General features: G+C 40.3%; 1 protein-coding gene across 1 annotated transcript in view; it reads right to left on the bottom strand.

The window, feature by feature from the left end:
- b3glcta (beta 3-glucosyltransferase a) overlaps positions 1 to 21,735 on the bottom strand; it is a 52,041-nt gene that overhangs the window by 27,996 nt on the left and 2,310 nt on the right. The window contains exons 2-3 of the mRNA XM_079353958.1: positions 16,055 to 16,098; positions 6,913 to 6,952 (exon numbers count right to left, since the gene is read on the bottom strand). Coding sequence (XP_079210084.1) covers positions 6,913 to 6,952; positions 16,055 to 16,098 — 84 coding nt within the window. The remainder of the gene's footprint in view (positions 1 to 6,912; positions 6,953 to 16,054; positions 16,099 to 21,735) is intronic.

The raw sequence follows: 21,735 nt of genomic DNA, 5'->3' as shown, positions 1-21,735 counted from the left end.
CATTTCATTTCAGCATTGTGGAAGCATTACACAGCTGGACCTCCGCATACAAATTCAGACATGCTCACACACACACACACACACACACACACACACACACACACACACACACACACACACACACACACACACACACACACACACACACACACACACACACACACACACACACACACACACACACACACACACACACACACACACACACACACACACACACACACACACACACACACACACACACACACACACACACACACACACACACACACACACACAGCATTCCCCCGCTGGCTCCGTTGATAACGTTACCGTCTCGCCTCAGTAACACCTCCGAAGATGTTACAGCAGTGGGATCACTTCTTCTCCCTGCTCCGTCTCAGTCACATTCAGATTGAAGGAAACATCACACCTTGAAACAGCAGTCTGAATAGGGCTTGTAAGTGCCAGCAGTAGTAACTCAACTTATTACCATTTGTCCCAGAGGTGAAAGTGTGTAATCACTTTATCTATTTAATAGCAGGCCAAAGATGTGAAGCAGCACCCTGGTGCCAAAGATGGCAGAAAGCACTTTTTTTTCCAGTGGTTAAGTGAAATCATCCAAGGAGGCCCCTCTGCCCATAATAATAAGTCTTCAATGAAATAGATTAAAAGTTGCGGGGAGATGAAGGCAAAGACCAGGGTCACCTCGGAGCAGATGATTTTATTTCGCCGGGCTGAAGGAACAACTAGAAAGCATGAGACTGGTATCCGTTTATCTCTTTTCACTCTTTCAGTATTCCACAGAGACCACCACAACAGAAGAAGACTGTATCTGCCTTGAAAGATATTGGATGAAATGAGACACAGGAGAATTGCGTCTGCTTTTTTCTCTGATCTGATGCTCTCCTCAATGCATGGAGAAACTCTTTAAAAGGATAACCCCATCTGGTCTAAGAGCAAACTCTTTACGAAGACTTTGAGTGTTGTGTGAACTCACTTCCTCTTTCTCTCTGCATGAAAAGATCAGAGGATCAGTCTGATTAAAGAATAGAGGATGAAGAGCTTCAGAATCAGCTGTCACTTTCAGTCAGTGTTCTTGGGCACTAATGGAAGTTAAAAGGCTGTAATACATATTATTATTCTGCTTAAGTTAACAGAATTATTTTATGGCCGGATAAAGAGATGTCCGTTCTTTTGTTCCCTCAAAGGACAGCGGAGCGTCTAAAAGCATTTATCCACCATCTCCTCCACTTGGGGTTTTCTTTTCCATTCAGTTGAAGCGTTCAACAGGTACATAGGTTGGCTGTGCTGTTGGCAGTTTTAGAAATAAGAAGTAGTTCCATATTAAAAATCATGGTTTTTAGGCGCACACAAGAACTTCAGTAAAATCTTGTATAGTTTGTTTGCTTTAAAGATGTTTGAGACTGTAACGGCCAACCACCAAAGAATCCAACTCTGGTCCGCCTGAAGGTTCAATTCATCGTAATTGAGAACGGGATTAGAACTAAAAAAAAAAAAGGGAGATAAACCAAAAGCAGTGCATTGTGGGTTGAATTTGGCTGTCTGAAATGATTTTTAAATAGGTTTGCCAAACTTGGCTACATGAGCAACATCAGCCTTCAGTCCTCATGACAGGTTAACGTTCACATGCCTGCACTAAATGTGGTTACTTATTGCTTCCATCAAAATGCCAGGATGGCAGCAGCCACTGACCTAAGCTGAAGCCCCAACTAGTGGCGTGTGGCTACAGTACACAACATTTGACAGACTTTGGCCATCTTGAAAACGTGTAGTGTGAAAGCAAACTGAACGTCAGAGGACTGAGTCAGTCATATCTATATATCTATATATCTATATATCTATATCTATATATATATATATAAATATGAAACTGTTTCTGCTGGTCTTAGGGGTACAATGTATGTACTTAAAAGTCAGTCTTGATCTCAGAATCCTTATTTGGAATTTTGAGAAAACTGTAACACAACATTTTTATTTCTAGGTGAGTGCATGGATACAACAGGATGAATTAAATATCTGCTCTTGAATAATGATTGTGTGCTCTCTTGTAGTGGCTGTGCCCGGCAGGCTTGTCAGCTCATTGACACAAATCAATAGTGACACTTCCTTAGAGCAGGCAGGCAGATGTTGCCAAGTGGCAGAGGCTCTGAGAGCACACTGACCTGTAGGCACTCCTGCAGCTCTGTCATCTCCATCAGTGTCACAGAGCAGGTGTGCGTCTTCACCAGAGCTGTCACAGGAACGCTTCACTTACGTCCAGAGTACCTACTGCCCCTAAGTTATAAATAAACACATCCATAGCAAAGTAAAGGACAGATCGCAACTGCAGGCTTGGAAAGATTGTGGAGAGCAGGGCTTAAAATCGAGCTCAAAATTCTAAACAGAAAAATAAGAAGCTTAAGGATTGGATCAATAATCCAATTTAAATGACAAATGTCTGCAAAGGCCAGGAGGGAAGAGATTCTGCAAGAGCAACCATTCAGGGGCGGCAGCGGAAACAAGGAAACTGTCACCACAGATCCCAAGTTCTTCATTGCCAGCACATATTCAGAGATGACAGAGGATGTCAATAGCTCATTTCCATGGTCGGGCTGCCTAACTCCCCATCCAGCAGCTGATTGTGCTCGTGTAAAACCTTCCACACTCCAGTGACTCGCATCATTAAAGTCCCCGAGACGAGATACACAGAATCACCCGTCTCCTAAAAATTCCCCTCCATCTCTCTCTTCCTTGCATCCAAATCTGAGCATCGGAGAGACACACTGCACCAGAGAGAATTGGTTACAGTTTCCCAACCAAACTAACCATGACCGTCACAGCACGCAGCACCAGGATTTAATAGCCAATCCACAGACAGCTGGAGATATTCAATCTCGGTGACAAAATTCAATATATATAGCCAACTTTTTAGGCTGTTGAGAGTTCGATTTAGCCGTATAAAAATAATCTACCTTCCCTAGGCAATCATCACAGGCCTATGTGTCATGCAGAAGGTGAAACGATTTTCTGCCTTCTTTTCATTATTAATGCAAACTTTTAATTGCCTTGCACAAGAATCAGTCAAAAGCATGGTGTATTTAACTTTCAGCTAACGGCTGAAAAGGTCAGTGTCTTAAATATCTCTTAGTAAAACACAAAGTGAAAAGGTAAGAGAGAAAAATAGGAAGAAAACACAAACTGAGAGAAGGTAGATGCACTATAGCTGCATAAAAAGAAAAAGTGAGTGTGAGTAAGAGAGGTGGGAACAGAAAGAATAGCCACTGGAAAGAAGGTAACCCTTCTGTTCTGTTAAATTTTGTTAATTAGACTTCTCTCTAAGTAGTGAAGAAAAAACCCTCTTACAAAACAATCCTACGGCCTAAAGGTTGGAAAAAATGGGGCTCCAACCTGCAATAATCACACTTATTAAAGGTTCTCTGGAGTTCACGACTCTGCGGACACTCCGCTGAGGACTAATGAGTGCCCAACTCAACTCTTAAAGCTCACTTAGCATCAATAATTCAGGAAGCTAAGGCAATTAACGCAGGATGTAGTCCTAGTTTTGCTTATGAAACCCATTCATTATCCATAATAGTACTCCAAAAAATGAACGAGACACCGCATTTGATAATCACTTTTTTTCTCCATAATTTCTGAAAAGCAGAACTTTTGAGAAAATATGCATGATTCCACACCCCATACAGCAATAAACCCAATCTACATTTATGACATTTTGGAGGATTGATGTGCGCTGTAAAGTCATCCGCCCTGTGCAGAATAATAAACAGGAGAAGAAGAAGAAGAAGAAAAGCACAGACAATGGAGCCGGCACGCAGCCAAGCACGTGAAAGGGTAAAATAAAAATAAAAAGAGGAAAGTAAACACACAGGGATGTTAGAAAGGGTCAGGCATTACTCCTGAACAATGTTCCTCCTTGAAGAAACAAAGCATGTCCCCTCTGGTCTGAAGACACTGGCTCGGAGCCACTGCATGAATATAATACATCTGCAGAGGAGACAGTGGAGCTGCTGTGCTTCAAAATTCAGATAGGCTGATTTAACTTTCCTGCTCTCAAGCATTTTTGTAGTGTTTTGTTTCACAGTTGCACTTGACCCCCCACATTTAAACATTATCCATGAAAAAGAAAAAAATTCAACTTTATAACAAAAACAGGTTTTCTGCTCTGAGCTGGAACATGTTTCTTCTTCCTCAGAAAAGAGCGAAACTTACAGGTTATTTATTTTTCCACGACATCAAAGATACACATCTGATCTGTTTTCTCCTGACATTAAAGAGCAAAGGTTTTTAACTTTTCCATTTTAGCAAAAAAAATCAATAGTCAAACTAAAAAATGAAGGAAGGTAAAGCACTGACGAACAGAAACTGCAGGAAAAACAGAGACAAAATACAAGTTTTCTACAACATGTAGCAGAACGATGTAATGCAGTAAAAGGTGTTTTTCTCATTAAACTTTGATTATCCAGACACGACTGTGTTAAAATACTTCTTCTAAACCTCTGATGTTCACTCATACATGCAGGTAGCAGCAGTTCACATGAATGAATGAGTTGCAGTCGCTTGGAGATCACTGGAATGACATATCATTAGTCTCATTAGATTTCAACCTTTGGTTTACCTCGTTCACAACGTGAATATTATCAGACTTTTTTGATGCAGGATGATGTGATTTTCTGGCTCGGTGTTAAATCCTTAACAAACACTTTGCAACCTAAAACCATTCTAACAAAACTCAGGCTCGGTGCTAAAGAAGCAGCTGACTGTTCCCGTCAGAGAAAAAAATGCCTGCACCGGCAGCTGGACTAGAATGAAATGAGTCTGATTTCACAGGTACATACTATATAAAACCTGCATAATCATAAAATAAGTAATTCATTAGTGAGCTCGGGGTAAGCGGCCAGCTGGACTTGACCTTAACCTGCCTCTTTCAAACATTACATAAGAACATTCTGGATGTAAAAAAGCTGAGCTTGGCAGAGAAGACATCATAAAGTGTCATTGAGCATGATACTTTATCGACAGTTTTCAGTTTATTAAGAGCTATTCTTTTCCAGATGCATCACTTGGATATATATTGTACATGCATGTCAGTGGGAGCTGAAACAGGAGAAGAGAGCTCGAGCTCTGACATGAATCCTTTTTTATTTCAAAACTTTTCTGGATTAAAAAAATGTCTTTATGTGCATTATCATTCATTAGGGTTACTAATCATTTTTATACTTTAGACAGTCTGAAAATAAAGTGAACCAACCAAACGAACAGACTGAACCACAAAACAAAATATCTTACAAGCTTAATATTGTGATTTTCATTTTCTATTTATGTAAGTGCAATTTTATGTTGGGTTCTTTTATTCCAAGAAAAATGTGGCCCTGGACATTGAAGAAGAATATTTTCATCTGCACATATTTGTGAAATTCATCATGAGTGTATGTTTATTACACTCACACATCCATATTAAATGTCTAATTTCATTCAGAATTCAATGAAACGTCATTGTATTTAGACTTTGCTCTCTTTATTCCCTCTAAAGAGACACAGTGGGGATCACTAGAAATAGTTCCTCAAAGGCCACTAGCACTTTAAAAATAAACAAGTAACACTGTTTCATGTCCGCTGCATTGTTAAAACAATATAAGTCTGACTTTTCTCTGTTCATCTTTTGAGTTTGTGCCCATAAACAACACTCTCTGCAGGAGGGAGCCGCTTCTCTAGTGTCACAAAGGGAAACACTGTGTTGGTGCCAGATAGCGAGGCTCCATTTTTCAGATAGCTGTCTGTTTGTATTTCCTGTCTGTGCTGAGGTGCCAAATGAGAGCATTATGAAGTCGCTTTTGTGTGTCTTTGTGTCCGTGGTGACCCAGTTGAATGAACAACAGGCAGAGGTCCAGAAAACAGGCTCCAAACTCCTCTGCAGGCTCCCAAAAAAAAAAAAAAAAAACACTCGGTTGATGATTGTGTGAGCCCCCTGAAGCATGAAAGGCATGCACGAGATCCTCTTATTTGCTCCACTTATGAAATTCCTGTTTGGTGTCAAATAGATAAAGAGATGATACGTTATTTATGAAAAGCTCCAAGCCACTCTGAAGATTCAATTTCCAAGGTAGACCTCACACTAAATCCCTTTTATTATTGTCACCATATCACATAGTTTCTTTTTTTAAATGTACTTACATCGAGTGATAATGGATCTCAATCCCTCGAGCCTACACTTCGTCTTAACTGTAAAATACTCAGTAATAGTTCAGCAGTTTTAATGTCGGCCAACATTACTAACTCGCTCCACTGAACCAGACGATGAAGACTTAAACAACAAGACACATGAGTACAAAACATACAGCAGAATGAAGACAGATAAAATTAATACAGTAGTCAAAGAGGGCAGACGAGTCTTTTCGATTGTCCCAGAAAAACCCAACCCAACGAGAGAGATTCAATAAAAAATTCAATAAAGAAAAACTTTATTTGTCCCCGGGGGGAAAAGATTTGTACAAAAAATTAAAGATGAATGGATTAATTGATACTATGACAGTGGGTTATATGTGGGTATGATACGATTCACGATACTGGGTTCACGATCCGATTCTCTTCCGATTTATTTTACAAAATGAGAATGAAGAGATGTTGTTAGTTTGGTTTGGCTTTGCAGCTGCCATGGTAACGGCTGCTTGTTACGACCAGCCACCTCTGTTCTACAGCTGCTGATGCTAACCATATTACTGCGATTCATTTTTGAGAGTACCGATGTGAACCATGAAACCTTTGACTCGCTTTCAAACGGCCTCATGATTAATCTTTACGTCCCTGATGAGAACGCTTCTCTTCCATGAGTACCATCTCTTTATTTTCTCATGCAGGCGTTTTGCTTATTCTTTTCTTACTTATGATTAAACGTAAGAAAATATAACTTACCCAGTTGATTGTTGTGCATGACGTGCATATCATCTTGGCTCTGGAAAGACAGAGAAAAGTTTGAATTATTTCAGAAACAAAGTAAATCTTCAATCACATCTTTAAATATGACCTACATACTCTACATCCACTCTTTGTGTCTCAACAGAGGAGGTAGAATCTGTCAAAGAATGGCATGCGTGAAGGTGCCCAGTTCCTGTCAAATACTCCATTTCCTCTTCTTTATTACTAATTAAGAATTAGTGATGCTAAATATGGAAAGCCCTGCTGGGTATTTGGAGAAATAATGGGCGATACCCCACGTCATTAGTCCTTTCTAATTGTGTGGGTTTTGAGCCCGCAGCATCTAAAGCTCAGCACATTCGGCTCAATTAAGGCGTTCAACACTGTTTCCACCTCCGGAGCTGTCAGAGCGCGCGGCAGACCACGGAGGGATGAGTAAATCAATCGCAAGCTGAGCAAACTTTGAAGAGCTGCCTTTTACCTCCATCTTTCACGGGGAATCTTTCAGTCTCGGGAGAAGGCAAGGATGTGCAAGTTGTGGCTGTTTCTAGAGCTCCGGAGCAGCAGAGTATTAATAGATAATGACAAAGACAGGCCTGTTTTGATTTATGACTTCCACAAAGAGTAACAATCATTTCACTGGCAAGCTGTTGCTGCCTTCAGAGAGCTTAACTAAGTCATAAATTCAGTCTCAGTGGGTGTGGTACAGTGGTGACAGGGACTCGCCGTAGTTTGGCGTCAGTCTGTTTGAACTGGTCTCTATGTAAGCCTCCATATCTGCACAATTAGAGGGATTTCCATACAAGAGAACAGACTATTAATTTGGTACAATGCCAGCTGGCAAACAGTTTCCTGCTTCTGTCACAACTACACGTCAGTTAGTTTTTTTGTAGGGCACATTTCCTGCTTTTTCGATCTTTCTTATTTTATTCATCAAATCCTGATTCCAGCATTCTGACAACACGTGTTCAGATGCAGAAATAATAGCAGACAGTTCCACGATCATAACGAGATGCAGAGCGTTCGCTTCTGGATATGTGAAGCTCTCTGTCTTCTTCTATTTTTCAGGTGAGGAGAGTTGGAGGCAAATATATGCACAGGCAGACAAGATCATATCAGGGTGATTTAATTCAGTGGGTACAAGACATCAGCTTAATTGGACTCAGTAGCATTAGTCATGCCCAAAAGGTTTCTGTCTCATCTTATCACACACGACTCCTCTGAAATCATTTCCGCAGCAGAAGAGAGAAAGCACCTCCAGAAGGAAAATGCACCTCTCAATCCAGGAGAATCTGACTTGGTATCAGATAATTACTCATATGGAATCTTTGAAAAGGTACATTTTTCTAAAATAGGTTAGTATAAAGGGGAAAGTCGTCAAAAAGGAGAACACAAATAATCATCTGTAGGAGCGACCGCAGATGAAAACAGGCACTGCGGGTAGGACGATTGGCAGGTGCAAAGTTTTTCGCTCCGTCTCCTCCGGCACAACTCAAGTCTCAGCAGACAGGAAACAGAAAATCACTGCACTGACACTGTCAAACTAAATAAATCAAAACCTCCAGTGTAATGAGCTAAATGGACGGTGAAATGTTGCTCATTAAATTGATTGTGTGAGAGAACTGTTTGTAAATGTGTGCATGCGTGTCTGCTACATGATTTTACATGACCTCAAAATAGACCTCATGCTTGACAACTTAGTGAAGCTCTGATGACAAATCTATAAATACACTTTAAGTGGAGATACTCCAGCACTGTAAGGCATCAATTGGTAATGTTGTGTGTATTTCATGAGTTCTCCTGTAAGAGTTGTTGTTGTACAGACTCCCATCATTCATTTTAATTCGACTACTGGTTTGCACTGCAGGTGTAACAGCAGGATTTAATAGTTCAACAACATCCTCTAATATCACATACAGGTGCACGTTCTTTTGTACTGTAGACAACTTCTTCATGTTAAGGACAGCATAATACAAAATAAATGCTTGAGTTTGTTGCCTTTTGAACCCTGAAGTTTGTCAATGTTTAACTCAACCTGGACTTAGCTGCTCCTGAGCATCACGCCCTGCACCTGAAAACAAAGCCCACATAGCTCTAATGCAACTTTCTTTTCTAATTGTTACCAATCTTTCAGCTACCTTGTTCTGGTGATTGAATTATTCTTGCTTTACTGTTTTTAAGGTAGTTAGGAAATAATCAATTTGCCATGAGAAATCTGAAGACAACCTTTAATGTAAGGAAGAAGAGATTTTTCTGGCTTGATTTTAATTGATGACAGTGCAATAAATGCAAAAATTTGTTGGTAGGAGGCAAACAAAAAAAATCCTCAACCTATTTCCATTTGTAAACAGAAAAAAGGTATGCCAAGCGTGACTTGTTTTAGGGTGGATATTCTATAAAAACGTTTTTTGCTTTGGAATGAAAAATCTTTGACCCAAAAATACTCCATGGTGACAAAATGAGACGAAGATTCAATAAGTAAAAGTTTCTTATCTTTCAAAAACATGAACCTGCTGTTGATTGGCACCAGGGCTGCAAATCTTTCTCTCGTAAATGATCTCATACTCTCCGGTAGACTGAACTCAGATCAGTTCTAAAATGGTGTTCGTCGTTATGGAGAGATGAATTATTCTCAGCTCACAGAACCCGGCTGGATTTTGGCCTTCTAGGCTTCTGCAGACAGGTAACGATCTTAATCCCAACTGACAGCAGGCTGTCAGCCATTTGGAGCTGAAATCATGCACCCATAGGTGTTAAAAAGGAAAGCTACGAGAGCGCACTTTCCATCTGAATGGCTTCATTTCGGAAACCCACAAATGCTTTTGATCTGCAGCAGCACAGCACTGATGCAGGAGGACAGGAAGAGTGTATCTTGTGTAGTTTAACCTCCGAACAGTAGCAGAAACCACAGCTGGCTGAGGTTAAAACTCTCTGAAAACTATGCTCAACCATCTAAATGCGATCGTTATGTAATGCAGGACACCCGCAAACACAACTCCGTGATCCCTGCCCTTCTTGATTTGGAGGAGCTTCACATAAATCCACCGCAGAGCTCCTGGCCCCTGTTACAGCTCTGCATCCCCGAGGGCACAGATGCTCCACTGACGTGTGTGACCCGTCTGCTCACATTAGCCGTCTGTCCACTGATGGAAAGAGTGATTCAAGGTTGCAGATTTTGTGGCTTTTTAAAAGTGTGATGTTTGCAGGAAATGTCTGACTACAAGGATGCTGCACCTTAAACACCTGAGAATGAGATCACTATTACGCCTGTGTTCACTTTTAATTCACTTTGACTAAAGAAAACAATCGTTTCTTGGATAAGTGCAAATTGTGAGTCTCACATTGATACTGCTTTCAGATTTATTGTGTGCTTTTGCAATCCAAAGGTGTAGTGACAGATTAACATGTCATTCTTAGTCATTTTCCTCCCACAAACAAGAACTCTTCGAGAATATGACTTCATGACTTCAAACGTCTGCCGCCGAAGAACATCAGCAGGCTGCTCGTGTCAGGTTTTGTTGACTTTAATTAAAAGTTAGAAGAAGAAAACCTGTTGGTAGCAGGCAGCCTGCAGGTTTATCAAGACTGAAAACAGACTAGTTAAACTAATTAGTTACCTTTCCAAAACATATTACCCCTCAGATATTGTTTACCTGTGGACCTCTGTATCTGATCATAAGCCATGTCCATATAAATAACTGGTTGTCAAGCTGCTGTGTATTCACATATTCCATTTTCAAAGATTCATGTGGCACATTTTCTTTGGTGACTATGGAACAATTCTTCTTTGATTTAAGATGCAGGTGAACAAAAACCAGGTGAATATCAACAACATGCATATATAGTTTATCTGCTGCTTCTCTCATACACTGCTACGTACGATGAAACCGAGTCCAACATTTAATCAGTTTTCATATGAATCAGGACCTAGTTTATGTAAAATACGAATGTAAAAAAAAAACTACCACAGATGACCAAAAACCTGGTCACTTGAGTGATATGAATAACGATGTTTCTCATGTTCCATGCAAACATCACGATGTTTACTAGTTAAAAGACCTTTGGAAGTAATACGTCTGTAAACGGACATTGGCAGAGGAATATCGACAATTTCTTCAAATCGGAAAATTCTGTCTGAGTCGGCCTGAAATCTCGAAAAAAAAGGTCTTCAAAATGAAAATGAAATGTAATGAGGCAACACAACAACATATGACAGTAAATGTTAGTTTAACGGGCGCTCTAACTGGAAGCATCAACCATAAAACTGCTGTCAGAATGGGGCGCCGGAGAGCCTATAGCGGTTATGTTGCGTGCCCCGTGTTCAGCTGACATCCTCCTGTGGCCTTCTTCTTCTTCTTCTTGTTTGTGTCACAGTCTCACAAAGAGGAAGATTTATTCAAAGGGTTTGATTAAGAACAAGTGGCTCAGCTTCATTAACGATGCAGACTGTAAATAAGAGAAAGCAACTAATGTTGCTGCATTTACATTTCGCATTTGCGAGGTAATATAATTAGCAGGGTAAATCACAATAGGCTGTATAATTAACTCCTACAAGCCTGTTTTCATCTACAGCTTAACATTTCAGTCGGATCACAGCCGCTTTGAACTCCAGAGCCCTCTATCAGTGGCGGTTCATTTTTGTTTGGTTTCACCTGCTGCATTTCTTTCTTTGATTTCTAAAGTGCTCCTGTTTGCCTGAGAGTCTAAACACCTTTTAAATCATGCTTAAAGAAAACACTGAAACTTATCATCTCATCTCCCAGGTCAACTTTCATGTCTTGTTTTTGTTACCTTTGCCCCGTTTGCTAAGTTAATATCAAAGTTTGAGTGACTCTCTCACATCTTCCATCATGAGTTTTATCGTTTCACACACAGTGAACAGTTCATCAGGGGCACGCTCGCTCAGACGGCAGCCAATCAGACTCAGTTGTTTTAAGCAACAGCGAAAACGTTTGCCAACCACAGCGACCAGACCAAACAAAATTGTTGACTGGGGTCCAAATCTGGTCGCCCCTGGCAACAGGGCCATCATTGTTGTCAAGCACCACTGTGCAAGTTATTTAGGGTCACAGAGAGCTCTGGCTTTTACGTACATGAGATGGCTTTCAGGCATGACACATTGAAAAGAAAGGACTCGTCACACCAAGAAAACACCTCCCTCTATAGCACTTGCTCTGACACTTGCTTTCTGGACAGTTTCTCTCTATAAAAATGGCTTCTTTCTAATCTGAATGTAGAGTCAAGGAATTGCTCTTTTTATGCAAAGTGTTAGGGGCAGCCCAAACCAGTGTCTATTGTGTGATTAGTGATAGGTGGTAATAGAAGTAATTGCTTAAAAACAGTTTATAAAGAAAAAAGTTAAATTTTAAATACCCAATGAAATTGCATGATATACTGGTAGTGATGTTGACAGACATCTTTTTTTGTCATGCACTCAATGCTTGGAGGAATGCAGATCCATGTGCTAAGACAGTTCTATTTCAGTCCCACTGTGATGTGGCCTTCAGGTGCATGTTGCAGAGAAGGTCAAGCAGTGACCTTCATCATCACTCACACTCACATATCTACTTTTGAGATTTTCAAACTGACTGAAGTGAGAAGCTACGAGAGGTAAATAAAAGATCTTTTTGGCCGTACTGTAAAACACATATGCAGTACAGATGAGTGTTTAAATTAAGATCACGTTATATTCAAGTCTGTACACTGGCATTAGAAGGCCTACAATTAACAGGAGCGATCGCATCACATTCTTTTACAGGAGAGACATTATGTTAATCTCTTGTTCTTTCTCTCTAAGGTTTTCTCTGCAGAGCATGTGAGTCCAAAAAGAACCTCATCCCAAGAGCAGAAGTGACAGGGGAACGTGAGGAGATGAGCTCCTAACACATGGCGTGAAAGAAAACAGATTTGATAAAGTTCCTAAGCAGAGATGAGATTTTGTACGACAAGAATGGGACCTTCATGAGAGCCCCAACTGTTTTGAAATTTCTCACAGGATACTATTTTCACAGCCCCACACACATCATTTAAGTTATTGATTCATAAACTGCAGAAAAAATAACCTATTGATTGCACTCTGACGCCCTGTGTCACTGATCATACAGCCGTTCAACAGCAGCGATGGAGACTTAGAAAACTGGACAGATAGACAATGCATAATCATAGTACAGACAACTGTCATGGTGGAGGAATAACAAAATGATGTGTGAAAGAAAGAACCACAATGTGACGACCACTGCAGCACATGTCTCTTTAGGACTGGTGGTGGTGTAAAGAACTGAACTTCAGATGAAGAGAAATATACCGTAACTGAGATGAAGATACTCTTGCAAATCATTACAAAGAAACCAAGTGGGTTTGGATGTATTCAAAAGGTGTTTGTCTCTTAGTGACAAGGACACACTGTAGACAAACTTTGGCATATTTGGATTATATCTACTTACAAACACAACATAAGTAACATTGTGAAACATGATTCAGCCACATAAAAGAAGTCAAAGATTCACACAGATCAGAACTTTAGATTACTTCTGCTGAAACGATGAGGTGTAATCATGAATGTCCTTTGACTTGTAGGTTTCAGCAGCATCTATTCAAGGTGAAGCTGTATTTTCAGACTGGTTGGTTGGTGGAAAGTGGCAGGAATTGTCAGAACCTAAGAAGTTGTTCACTGACTTTAGAAGACCCTGAGCAGGCAGTAAAAAGTGCCTCACAATGTTTTCCTCGTACATCCTCTCGCTCTTCTGAGTCCACTGAGTGCATGCGATCACAGCGCTTCTGTTTACATTAGCAAACTTGTACTACACTTGTTGTTTGGGCTGTTTATGAAGCCCTGAAGCGGCACATAATCACGGCTCCCGTGCTTGCCTTCGCCAACTTCTCAAAGTCATTCTAAGTTCAAATCAACGCCAGTCAACGGAGGCTTCAGGCCGTCTTCAAACGAGGAGGGAGATACTAAGACTAGTTTCACCAGCAAACCCAAGCACTGAAAATTAGCCTTTAATGTTTACTCCTACAATGTTTCCTACTTTACATATTATAAGCCTTTGCAGCAATGCTTCATGCTGCAGTATTGATCAAAGCAGAGTCATAGGTTCTTAAATCAAGCCGAAACATTAAAAGAGAAAAACACCTTTCTTCCAATGTAAGTCATGTGCGGCTGCAGAGTCACAATTAATGTATTCATCTATTCTATTGTATACATGCTGCCGTAAATGTAATGCTATTTGTCTTCTGCAGGTGTTAATTTCAGATACATGTGTTACCATATATTTCACACACAATGGAAGCTTCTACAGATTAAACCAGATTTGGATTGAAAGGAAATCCTTAGATTATTTTCAGTCGGACCACAGCCCAAAAGTCTCTAGTGAACAAGCTCTGATCAAACAGGGATCTAAAATAGTGCTTTCACTGGCTTTAATGCCAAACGTTCAGCCCTTTCATTCAAAATAACCTTTATTGAACATTTTCCTTTAACCAAAGCTGTTTTCGTTTAAGAAGGAGATCTTACAAACATTTTGCACCATTACATCATGGAAAAAATGTTTGATATTGTCAGAACTGGCAGCTTTAAAATTGTCCTGTGTTGCTATGATCTTAGAATTATTAGGTTACATGAAGTAAAATACCACATATAAACCACAACTTTTCAGAAATCATCTGCAGACAGCCAGTATTTCCTTGTTCTGGTTCAGTTTTTGATGAGGATTTTTTTGGGAAGGAATCATCAGTGTTCACTTTATCATTTACTAATTCATAAGCATGTGTTGAATCGATTGTATTCAGTATCTAAATGTCTGCTTGCCCTTCTGTCACAGCCTATATATAACTTCCATGGCTTTTCATAACTAAACTATAGTGACTCCATGACCTACATATTTGTATTCTTTTCCCATTTGTTAATGTTCTTCTTCTGCTCAGGAGGTCGAAAAAGGAGGCAACAACCTGGTTTCACTGAGCAGGTGTGCTTTATGGCAACAACACACCACAAAGATTACTGAAAAACAACAAAAGGTATGAGGTGTAAAACCCATTCCTATGTGCTCCCTGGCTTTGACACCAGTCAACATTTGTAAATATTACTCAATTTAGTTGCTGTCTTTTTGCATTTAGAGAAACATTGCAAACATCCCTCATAACAGAGACGCAGCCGCATGACGAGCGCTCAAAAGTGGCCACATGTTGAGGTCAAGAATAAGGAGAGGACAGAAAGAGAGACAGTCTAGACTTAAAACTCTAAAGTCTAAGCATAGATGTATTGTAACATTTCCCACAAACAAAGACTCCATAAAGCACTTTCCAAGCTTTTACAATGTCTTTTTTTCCCCGGCACATTAAACATGACTTTTTCCTCTTGATTATTTTTCCATTGTTGTGGGGAAATGTTCTCCCCTCAGCGGAGTTCATTTAAATGTGTCCTTTATCACTCCGACAGGCAGCTGTCCCTGATGGTTGTTTAACAGTTAAAAAGGCTTTGGCTGAGTGTCTTTTCTTAAAAGGGTCACTGAGTGTGGAACAATTCATTTAAGCGAAAGAAAACAGACTCAGGCAAACTTCTTTCATTCAATAGAGGCCGGTGTCTTTGTACGCCTCAGGGGACCAATTGGTTCAAGATAAATGTGACTAATTTATTTTCCCTTTTGAGGTTTATCTGATGACAATTTCTGCCTAAAATGAAGAGGAAAATAAAAAAAGTGTCAAAGCGAAGGGTGTAAAACTTCCCCTGCAGGCTAAAAAGCTGTTGACATAAGGATCAAGTGTGACAGTAATTTCCAGTTTCTGTGATGCTAAGCACCTCTGCCAGGAGGCTTACTGTCAACATCTCCTCACACCAGCAAAAAGTGGAGCAACCCAACATGTTAATTATTTATCACACAGCAACTGCACGCTCGCAAAACGCAACGACAAGAAAATCTTTACTGTACTTGAGCAAACGCTTAATGGATTTGTCCTGTGGAGCAAATTAAACTTTTTCAACCTGGAGGCCAACAATCAATAAACACAGAAAACATGATTGTTGTTTTCAGCTGGACAGCTAATTAAAGGAGGTGAGGAGACCGGGAAATTAACAGTTAGCAGCAGTGCAAGGGTGCAGGGGCCCAACATACAGAGCCTTATGTGTGAACTGTGCTCTTACCTGGGAGCCTTTTCCTGAGCTGCCAGCAGAGAAGTTTATATGGACTGTAAGAAAAGACAAAGAAAAGTGATTTAGATAATGACCATTACAAACAGAAATTAATGCTGTTCAAATGAAACATCAACCTTTTTCTTCTGGCTGGGTCAACTCTTCGAGCTGTCACACATTTGACACAACAAACACACAACCTTATTTGAAATAAAAATATATATTCTAGTATGGAGCCTTTATCCATGGGGCCGAGTCTATATTTCATCTTTGAGAGCATGACTCATCTGCTGGAGTTTGTAATTAGAGCCAGAAGAGCTTCTATCCAATTACTTTGCCATCGATTCAGAGACAAGAAAATGTTCACACAGAGATTCCCTGGAATTCAAATCGATACATCAAAACAGCAGTGTCACTGAGAATAAATGTATAATTCATTTTGAATGAGGCCACCTGCCCTCCTGCATCAGTCAGCTCAAAAAGCTAAACGTGTTACGGAGAACGAAGCAAGAAAGCATTAAATGGCCGCTGACAGTGTTGATTAAATCTCAAAGCAGCAGAAGAACCAGCAAAGTCCGATATAACAGGTACATAGTTCAACCCATCTCTGGGTTTTTCTTTTCATGGCTGAACTGCAGTTATAGTCAGATATGAATTCCATCCATTCGAGGGGAAGTCTCTTCTTAAATTATTCAAAGATCTGAGCCAACATTAACACATTTCAGTGTCTAAAGCCTGGAGTGAAGCCCTCAACTGAGCAAAAAAGAACAACATAATGACGCTCATTATTTGATCATAAAAGCAACGAAATACAAAATGCAAGCCAGTTTTCAAGCCACTGCCTCAAAATTGTAGGCCGTGTGTACAATCATGCAGCTCAAAATGAGGATTCAAATTCTTTGTCACTGTCTGTTAAAGCTGTCCGAGCTCACGTCTGTGCTGGTTTCACATCGCTCTGCTACGTTTTACCATTTGAACCTGACAGCTTTCACGCAACTTTAGCTCCACTTTCATAAACAAAATGCTAACCCCAACCACACTGCTGCAACAAGATTTTATCTGTTCACTGTGCACATTAACATCTGGGTATAGAGCCAGAAAAAAAAACAGCTGGGGCCCGGACAGTCTGTGGCTACAGCCCAGCTAGCGGTGGCTGCATTTTAAATCCAAAATAAGAATAATGTGTTTGAACTTCAAAATTATTATTTTTTAATTTTTTTCCAGACAAGCGAGGGTGACAACATTTTATCTTTTATTCAGCTGACCTTGAACGTAGCTGCCTGAGTGGCAGATGTCATTGCTTTGTTTTATTGCATTCCAAGTGTTGGTTGCTTCTGGCTGCAAGAAGACATTATTGAATGTCATTTTCAGTTTTTGAACCTTTCATATGATGGGGACAGCCCAGAATAGCCTTCCAGTAACACAAAGTAATTAAATAGAAAAGAGCTGCCGACTATTCGGCAGAACAACATGACACCAAAGAAAAGCATGTGCTGGGTGATCGAGAAAAGAGGAATCTTCAACTGCACAATGTGGGGAATGAGAGGAACCCAAAGCCTTTTGGATCAAACAACCCACTTCTTTGGATCCTGAATGCCATGTGAAGTTCAAACACTCAACGTTTCCTCATCCAGCAAATCATGAGCTCCATGGAGCGAGCAGAGTGACTGCATTGTCATCTGGCATCTTAGCTTCTGTCTTTATTAAAAATGCAACATTTGGCTGGAAACAAGCTTCCTTCAGGAATAAATTCAAATTCAAGATACTTCCTGCTACATCTGCTCAAACCTCCACCATCCTTTCATGGCTCACCCTGGAGAGGGTAAGGCAGCAGCATATGGAGTGATGTGTGTGTGTGTGTGTGTGTGTGTGTGTGTGTGTGTGTGTGTGTGTGTGTGTGTGTGTGTGTGGTTGGGGGGGGGACACTCCCTCCAATATGTCAGGAGTGCTGATGGGAGCACCTTCATCTCATCACTTCTTCAGTCTGCATAATCAAGTCTGTTGTTTCCAACCATGTTTTCAATTGAGCCGCACCGAGGGGAACTTGCTTTCTTTGATTTTCAGCGGCTAAGGAAATCACTCTTCATGCTGAAAGCTTTTCAGCAAGCATCTAAATGTACATTGTCATAGTAATCAAAGGAGACATCCAATCCAATTAGCCAGGAAACACTGTGCAACAACAGAAGGGAATCAGGACGGTGTCTTATCTGAAATCAAAGAAGCAGACTACAAAGAAGAAACTTCACCAGAACTGCAAAAAGACTCTTTTCTTACTGCTTGTGTATAATTAAAACCATATTAATGGATTCAAAGTAATGAAGCACAGTTCTGTTGTTTGACAGCTAGAAGATATCCGTCCTTACGCTCTATGTCAATCTCCCTTCAATGGCTGCATAGGGAGCGAGAGGAAACTAGAGAAAAACAAAAAGGTACTATGAAGTTCCTAAATCACATTAACAAAGGCAGCTTTGTATTATTAACTTGAAGGCTAATTGAATGCTAATTAGCTGTCTGTGTCAGCTCTAAAGAGTTTTGATAATCATCACGTGTAATCAGGAGCGCTCAAAGTAAAATGAGTCTGCAAAAGGCTCCACAGAGGCTGAATAGAGACGAGTTTAAACTGCAGCTGGTCCCCAAAAACAAAGTTATCCACTCTGGCAAAAACAATCAAATCTGAAATCACATTAGCTTTACACTGCTGATATTTATATCTGGGCTGCCATCCAGGAAACTCTTCTGAGACCAATACAAAAACATCCCCTCACTGAGGGCCATTAAACCCGCATTCACCTCTCATCAACCTCTTCACAAGCCACCGACGGAAAATCCCAGCACTCCAGTTCAAAAAAGCAGAGCAGCCTGCATGGCACTTTGGTGAGCAGGGCAGGTAAGAGCTCGTCAAACGTTCGGCAGGCCAAAAACACTTGAAAGTTTTCTCTAGAGTTGGCAAATCAAACTAGAGATCAAAGGTAAGTTAAAATGGACTTCCACTCAAGCGGTACGCCATGGGTTTGTCATGTTTTCTCTCTTCCTGCTGCTCTCACATCATGTCAAGAAAAAAAAGCCTTCTCAAATGTTTGAATTTACATAAATTGGGTGCAGGAAAAATACTGAGGTTAACACTTTTAGCTTAGGGACCATGTGTGCCTTAGATTGTGCCTGCAGCCAACGAGCAAACTGAGAATGATTTATTTTGTGTATGTTATAGAAAAAAAGTATCAAAAGTGTGAGATGAATTATATTCTTTGTCAACGATAATGAATATGTCCTTGAAACATAGAATAAAAGACAGAGGCTCGTGAAAAATCGATGTGACATTCAGATCAACCCTGAATAAACGGACCATCCATACAAACCATCCGGCCAATCACACAAAGCATCAGCTCTGCGTAAGATTAATTGGTTCATTGGTTTACATTGTTTAGAGGTTAGCTTGCAATGTTTCTGTTGAAGACCTTGTGGTAGCGGACAGGACTTCTGCCTTTTGTAATTCATTTGGAAACAATATGTTACAAACACAAGTACTGTGTAAAAACACAGCAGTCAGCAAGATGACCTGGGAAACATATGTGTTTGTAGTTTGTATGCATCATTTACAGGTTTTCATTTAGCTCATCGTGACGTTACCAAACAATGTCATTACACGTCACAGAATCTGGGTGTAATCTTGGTGTTTGTGTTATGATTTTCGTGCTGCAGACGGATGCTCCCTCGCCTGCCAAAGAGTTTAAATATTGCATGTTTGTCTTTTCAGTAGATCAGTCATTGAACTTTTTTTTTTTTAAACTTGGGTATTAAATAAAAAACAAAATGTCAAAAAACGTATCCGGGTTATTTAAAATTGCTTCATGAAGACATTTTTACCAGGCAGTGTGGTTTATTGAGAGGACGATGGCTCAGACTCAGAAACTAGAAAAGCTGACCAAGAGCTTCAATTTCTTCAGTTATGACCCCTCGCAGGTTTTGTCTGGTACAGTGCATTAAAGAGTGGAAGTCATACGGCTCAAAGAGAGACATTTTGAACCCATTGCAGACCTGCTCTGACATCAATTTGTGTTGCCATGCCATTTGCTTCTTCCCATGAGGAACTCCTCCTTTGAGGAACGCTCTTTTGATCAGATCACTGTGAACACACATTTAGAACGGTGGAGGAAGGAGAGGAAGGAAGCAGCTTAAGCTCAGACACAACTGTCTGCAGAAAAATGATTCGAAGTTATTGACGTGCAAGAATCTCAGGTTTCATCAGACGTTAGGTCACAATAAATTCAAACGTTCTGTTCCGACTCATGCACAGCCAGCAGCCATAACCCAAACTGGAAATGCTGAGCCTCGTTGAAGCCTCCGGATAAAATCTCTTGTTGCTATTTTTTTAATTGAACATGTCTAACATCTTATCTTTAATTTAGGAGGCTTAATGTGAAACCCCCTCCGATGCTTGGAAAGGTGTCGTTTTATAAAATATTAATAAACACCCTTGATGTTGTTTAATCAGGGTTTGGCTACTTTGGACAAACCAGTGAGACTTAGCTCGGATTGGAAAGTTTCCTTCTATCTTCCTCTATATAAAGAATATATAAAGATTTTCTTCAGCTGCGCTGAAGTGATTTGCTGTTTTTCTCTGTCTTATATGACGATAAATGGAATTACAGAAACGTGTGATTATTATTAAATAAAGGAAGGACCTTGGCTTTTGAAAACTTAGAAAAGGTATTTTCATTAACTGTTGACACTTCATAGACACAAAGACTATTAGATGAATGAGGAAAACATTATTTGGAAAGTTTTTTACACTGACTGATTTAACTTTGGTTACTTTAAGCCAATTGGGTTTGTTGTATTTGTATAAAGTTTTGATTCTGAGTCATCATGACTAAGACCTGCATTCATCCATTAATCCATCAGCTGCTCATCCAGTACACGAAGATAAAGGGCAATTTATCCCCTGCAGCTCTTCTCATCTTTCCTTCAAGAACTCCCCGAGCAGCCACACATGTTCAGTAATCTCTGCAGCAGATCCTGGATCTGAAGGGGTTTGGCCTCTTATGATGGCATTTTTATCAAGTGACTGGTCCACTGCAGCCCACTCATCTCAGTGTGTGGGATCCTCCGAAGCAGCAGCTGGACCCTGAAATCCTCTCGGATCACAGACCTTTTCGCACTCTCACCCGCGGCGAGAGCAGAGCAGCCTGCAGAGAAAAAAAACTCCATGTGGAGATCTCATTCCTCCAGTGGTCATCCAATCGAGACCACAGCTGAGAGTCAGAAGAAAAAAAAAGACTGAGCTCTCTTCTTATCATCCCCGACATCAATCTCAAAGACTTTTTTTACAGCCACAGACAGAATATAACCACAGTCACCTGAATTCAAGTACCATAGTGAGGGGGATGGGAGAGCCTTTTTTTTTTGCTTTCTTATTTTTTTTTAGCTCAAATTAACATTTCAAGGGGCCATGTTTTGGCTCTGTTGGTGGAGCAGGCGGTGCACGTACAGAGACCACAGTCCTCTTCACACTGGTCGCAGGTGTTTAGTGCATGTCATTCCCTCTCGCTCTCCCCCTGTCACTCTATCACATTCAAATAAAGGCACAAGTCGAAAAAGATAATCCAATAATCCAAAGCAGAAATAACCCTTTGAGATGTTTCTTTCTTTTTTTTTTTTTTTGTTAAAATATAAATGTCATTGAAATGTCATTT

The sequence above is a fragment of the Symphodus melops genome (assembly GCF_947650265.1).
Source record: "Symphodus melops genome assembly, chromosome: 10".
Lineage (NCBI taxonomy): Eukaryota > Metazoa > Chordata > Actinopteri > Labriformes > Labridae > Symphodus > Symphodus melops.
The sequence above is the reverse complement of the archived record's forward strand: the minus strand, read 5'-3'. Positions and strand labels throughout refer to the sequence as shown.